Genomic DNA, 6292 nt, shown 5'->3' on the forward strand with positions numbered 1-6292 from the left:
GCCGATTCAAAGGCTTTGCCTCTAAATTAGTACTCAGCAGCTTGGCCGCTAAGCTAATGTTTATTGGGCCTGTCCTGAGCTCGTCAGCATGACAGTGTTCCTGTCACAACAGTTGGTTTCAAGCACATGGCAAGAAATTACCCTAGGACACGGGTCTAACAGGGTGAAAAAAGTTTTAGAATTTAATTTTTAGAATTATTGAGATGAGTGAGATCACAGTGTAGCCAACCGCATACTATCGTCTACTAATTAGACTTTAAGACACCATATTACTTCACAAAGCCCATTGTATTCCATTAGCATTAAATCCCTAAAAAAGTATTTTCATAGCATTTACCAAGAACAAAATGTTAATAATATTATGTTCAGGATCACATTAACTCTTCTCTTCCATAATGCTTCACATTAATGTTTATTGGTTGATGGCTTCATTAGGTTTTGCATGCTACAACTTGATGCCACGGTGACTAAAGAGCTGTTGCTTTATTTGCATATGTGTGATATAACCACACCCCTGATTATTGATAGCCTAAATGCGGCTTCAGTCATACTTCCTTTTGATTGTGGGTGCAGTACGGGTGCATCCTCCCTCCATCCCACCAGCTGGAACCCCAGTCACTCGTTTGTGTTCCTTCTCACCTCTAATGCTCCACTCAGAACTCAGATGTTGCAGATTCTAACTCACTGTCTCTTCCTTTGGCTGTGTGTCTATGTGTGTATTAAGGCATCCCTTTGTCATTTCTTCAATCCCTGTCTCTCGGCGTCTGCCTGTGTCTATCACTCTTAGTTTCTTTCTGATTGGTTGGTATACACACATAGCAAGCATTCATTTTGTGTTGGCTGTATTTGTACTTGTGTGCTTCCATTTGTCTCTCTGTGTAAAGCCTGGTGTGTTCCATTTTGAGTTCATGAGAATGAACATCCATAGTCTTGACTGATTGACAATGGTAAACTTACTGGATGAGTCCATTTCCTGCAACCTCGCTTATGGTTTTGTTTTGTTTGACATTCTCCTTCTTTGAGAAACTCTTAAGATCTTGTTGCGCAAGAGATGTCTAAGATGACAAATGATAAACCATAACTGCCTCACTTGAGACCAAAATAATGCTAAGATATGGATATATGGATTGCACTTTCTTAAAATATTTTGGATGTTAAAAAACTCTTAAGATATTAAAGAAATTATGTGTTTACCTAAACATTAAAATTATTAGCCTTGAATTTCTATTGCAGCAACTTGATCTTGAGCTGTCTATGCATTATAAGGCATGTCCAGAAAAGGCTCTGACTACCAGGTACAAACTGAGAGATATCTTTGCTTCTACCCCTCTTTCCTCTCTCTCCCCTCTCTTGTCCCTTCCCTTCTCAATCCCTACATATTACACTCTTCTTTTTCTTTTTGTCCCTCTCTCGTTCTCCTTCTTCACATCCCATCCTCTCACTCAGATGCGGGTGGTGAAAGCATTCCGTAGCTCCCTCTATGACGGCATCGAGAAGCCTGAGTCCAGGAACTCCATCCACAACTTCATGGCACATCCCGAGTTTCTCATCAACGACTTCATGCACAACATCCCGCTGATCGACGACACAGATATCGACGATGAGTCGGAGCTGTCCAAGCACAACCATCACCACCTGCACCCGGCCTTCCGCAAGCCGCCTCCTCCTCCGGTCCAGCGATCCCGTCCCCCACCGCGTCCTTATCGCCAGTACAGCCTCCCAGCGACCCCCAACCGCAACAACAATGCTAATCAGAGCAACATGCACCATCTGACCCAACCCACAGAACACACCGCATACTGGACCACCCATTCCCGACAGATGTGCCCCCTTCTCAGCCTGGAGACTTCACTCTAACTGCCTGCACTCCAGAGGAAGGGCATTTGAGGGACTTTGGATACAGAGCAGAGACAAGATAACCATTGCTTCATTTGCAGATCTGTGATATGATTGGGGAACTGGGGGACACAGTATTGGTCTGATCAACCTTCAAACAACTCAAAAACATACTAGATCTACCCATTCTCTCCTACCACCAAAAACCACTTTCCCAGAAAAAGTCCCATGAGTCTGTCTGGTTTTACAGCTTCACACATGCACTGCCTCCTCTCACTGTACTGAGAGGAGGTCAGTGTATTGTGCATCTGTGGTAACTGAGACCAGGGCTAGGAAGATGAGCAACACAGAAATGGTTTATTTTCACATAAATAGCTGCAGATATGTTAAGATGTAAGGATAGATATGATGCTGAGAGGAAAGGGGTGTCATGCCAGATAGGACTTTTAATGGTAAAATCGTATCTGTGACTTGACTTTCCAGCGTGCAAAGGCATTACATGCAGGCAGAGTAAGAGGTCAAATCACACCACTTTTTATTGATGTTATTAACATCATTATTATTATTATTGTTATTATTATTATTATCATAACTAGTTCTACAGTCTATTATCATTATTAGTGTTCAGATTGTCATCACTATATTTGAAAATACAACTTTTATTACAATATAACTAATGCTTTATGAAGTAGCTTTAACACATCATTTATTTATTTATTTATTTATTTATTTATTTATTTATTTATTGTCTGCTCAACATTTTTTTAGTCTTGCTTTGTCTATTTCTGTGTGTGTGTAAATATGTGTTGTGTCTGTCCAAAAAAAAAAAAAAAAACTAGAAAAATAAAACAAAAATAAGTACTAACAAAACAAAGATACAATAAATTAAAAGTTATGAGTAATTACATTTTAATGAGTCTACAAATAGCAAAACTAAACTAAACATTACTGCCATTCATTCTTCCATTAAATTAAATTATATTCATGGAAAATGTAAGCAAATTTTACTGGCTGCCTATTGTTAAGGTCAACTGATAAACTTTCATTGGAGGTAAGATTTGTTGAAATGCAAAGCCATTCTTTTGGCTTAAAAAAAACCCAAACATTTACATGTATTGCTTGAAATTTGCTACAGGGTAGAAGATTTGGGCAAATACCCACTGATAGCAGGCTTTGACAAATTTCGGTCATATCAGTACAGGCTTGAGGATCACTTCTGTGATCACACTGGCCGATTTACAGCTTACACTGGATGTGGACTTGCCCAGTATCAGCATTCCATTGCATTTTTAGGACTGTTCATTTCGTTTCCTTTTACTTGTTTTGCAAATTTCACCAACAAAATGCATTTACCCTTTAAAGCATTGTGAACTACTATGATTCACTCATAACCAACGCTTTCTGGCCCTTTAAATTCATTCATAGTCACTTTTGCTTCTTGGTTCATGTTTTGCTTTATTTAAGGTTGTCAAGTAGTGCTATATATCTGTGATCAAGTCAAACATCTAACTGCAGACTGTGGTTTCAGGGTCTGAACCAGAATAGTAAATGCTCATCTTATACTGCCACGATTTTCATCATGTGCTTAATATCATAGAAATGAATGATGGACAATCTGTGAGACTGACATCACCTTTGCACATGATCAGAGCTCACTGGTTTGGTTTAAAGGTTGATTATCCCTGTGGTCACCAGTGGACTCTGACAAAATGCAAATGCACTTTTCTTTGCTTTATATGTTTTGGTATCAGACGAAAATGAGATACCAAAAATTCAAATGTCATACCACATCAAGCATGACCATGATACATAATAAAACACTATATTTGAGTACATTCCATTAACGTTCCATTGATCTGAGTGCCAGGTGGTACAAAATCCTCTTGTACCCCATAAAATTCCGGGTTGGCACAACCAAGATCGTATTGCTCCTAGTCAATGCAGTGCAATGCAATATAATCATCTGGGAAATAGGACTGGCACTTATGCAACAGACTGCCCTGTCCACAGCTCTGTGAAATAAGCTTGATAACATGTACATAGGGCTCTCAGAAATCCTTTATCTGTATAGAAATCTTTTCTAGAGTGCCCAGTTGTGAGCGACTGGCGAATGTTGAAAGTGTACAATGCAAGCATGAATGTTGATGGATCATGTTGTTGCATTGCTCAGTGGTGTCTGTGCAGAGCATGTGTTGATTATCATAGCACACCTTGCCATCGTTGTTAAACCTCAAATTTGTCTGTTGTTGGTCCATTTTCACTGGTCAATTTTTCACTGTCTCTTCAGCAATAGATGGACATCCATTTCTCCTTATGGTCATTGATGTGCTGTTGACTGTAAATGTTCTTCTCCAGTTCCTCTGCCCTTTTTCTCCTATAGCTACAGAACAGAGCCTTAGACTGGAGTGGTGGCTCTTACTACTTCTTACATGTCACTGATTAAAATGGGTGGCCGGTCCACTTTTGTTCGGGACTGTGGAGCTGATGAGTGTTCAAATTTCAGCACCTGAGCATACAAAGGAGTGAATTTTCCACCCATTTTAATTACTTCAGGGTTAAATATTTGATCTCTATCCATATGTGTCCAAACCATTGGAAGGGTCCATGTTACTAACAGTCCCAGTGGAGTCTCATGAATTGAGAGCGCTGGTAGGTTTTGAGAAAGCACAGACCCATTTCAATGTACTGACACAGTCATTCCACTAAAACAATGGCCAGTGAAGGCAGAAATGATCACTAAACTTGCTTAACTCATGATTATGAAGTATTCTTTGCCATATCTTATATAATCATACACAGAGCTAAACTGCATCAAAATAGTCTTAAAAGCTATAATTGTCTTTGAAGGATGTCAGTTCTAAATTTCATTCAACTCCACTAAGGGATGAATTATATTAGGTCATATGTAGGATATCCCTCCTCTCCAAGTCAACTATCTGCTGATGAAAATTCCAAAAGTGTGAAGGAATATTTAAATGAAATCAAAAACTCCATTGTCTGCCTTTTTCCATTTTGTTGTAGGAAGTTCACTCAAGGTAAGGTGAAAAAATGTGAAAAGAGTATATAATATATTAAATATAAAAAATTATAAAATATTGTACAACTGCACCAATGCTGTACATTTTTTGCCAAAATGTGCACGTGCATCTTTTGTTTACAACTTAAGCACATTTCTTTTCCTTTTATTCTTTGTCTCTTCCCTTCTTTATTTTCTCTTTTTTGCTTTTTTGTAAAATATGGAAATTAAACATCTTGTACATTATTATTATTATGATTATATAACTATTATTGTTTTTTCCAGCAGTGCTCTTTTAACTGATGGAAAAAAAAAACAGACAGTTGCACATTCTCCTGAGCATACAATTACTGCGCTACAATGAACAAAAAAGACAAAAAAAAAGAAGAGAAAAAAATCCAGACTATTAAATATATTAATAATTACCTGCCTGTTACTTAAGAGAAAAAGTATCTATATATGATGAAAGAACACACCTGTATACTGTAGACTAAACTGTATGGAAATCTAAGAATTTACTGGGAAAATAAGTCAACACTTTTTGTCTGTATAAAAAAAAACAAAGTATTGTACAATAATAACTTTGACCAGTGTCTGTGGTTGTGTTTCATTGTGTGGCTGTGCTTAATTTCTTTAATAATAGGGGACACACATGCATGAAAATAATAATAATCACGCAATTGTGAAAAACTCAGAAGCAATAACATTACTGGAAAATAAATTCTAATGTCAGAGTGGTTGATTATTTTACAGTATCCTGTCACTAAACTGTAGTTTTCATTGAATACACTGATGATAACTGGCCACTCAGTATCAATTTTCAGGATACAAGAGGAGGGTTTTGATGGCATGGGTTACTATCTGTGTGCAGTTTTGCATGTTCTGCCTGTGTTCATGTAGGTTTCCTCCAGGTTCTGCAGTTTCCTCTCATTTTCAAAATCAGCATTCACGTAGGTGGTTTGGGTATGTTAAATTATCTGCATATTCCTGCGATAGACTGGTATTCGAATTCCCGTCTTGTGCCCAGTGTTCCCGGGACATGCTCCAGATGCACCCGCACCCTTGAGTAGGATAAAGCATTTACTGAAGATAAAGTGTATACTCATTTTTAATGATGAAGGAAATGCATTTATAGCATTTAGCAAAGCTCCTTATTCTGAGCAACCTAAGTCCCTTATAGTCTCTCTCAGAAACATCCTCATGTTAATAGAAATATGTTAAGGTCTAAGAATACTATCAAGTTCAAACTGTCAGGAGTTAGTATGAGTTAATACAGCAACAGTACAAGCTGAGTTTTGTTTTGTTTTTACAAGAAGTGTTCTTTTAAGTGCTCTTTTTTAAAATCCCTTTAAATGCTTTTAATAAAGCAGCTCTTAAAAGAGTACTGCAATGCCTGTGTTTACTAAAAGTGACTTATTTAACTGTGTTAATATGTATTTG

The 6292-nt window shown here is 37.7% G+C and overlaps 1 protein-coding gene across 9 annotated transcripts in view; it reads left to right on the forward strand.

Moving 5' to 3' along the window:
• The window catches only part of atp2b3b (ATPase plasma membrane Ca2+ transporting 3b), a 49612-nt gene extending 43924 nt beyond the window's left edge, over positions 1-5688 (forward strand). For 5 of the 9 annotated variants that reach the window (XM_047160329.2, XM_017486354.3, XM_047160330.2 and 2 more), the window contains one exon: positions 1447-1615. In XM_047160329.2, the coding sequence (XP_047016285.1) occupies positions 1447-1472 (26 nt within the window). In that variant the 3' untranslated portion in view covers positions 1473-1615. Of the gene's footprint in view, positions 1-1446 lie in introns of all 9 variants that reach the window. The other 4 variants (XM_017486352.3, XM_017486353.3, XM_053686395.1 and 1 more) reach the window with 3 other exon arrangements.
• Positions 5689-6292: the final 604 nt, after the last annotated feature.

This window comes from Ictalurus punctatus, chromosome 15 (assembly GCF_001660625.3).
Source record: "Ictalurus punctatus breed USDA103 chromosome 15, Coco_2.0, whole genome shotgun sequence".
NCBI classification, from domain to species: Eukaryota; Metazoa; Chordata; class Actinopteri; order Siluriformes; family Ictaluridae; genus Ictalurus; species Ictalurus punctatus.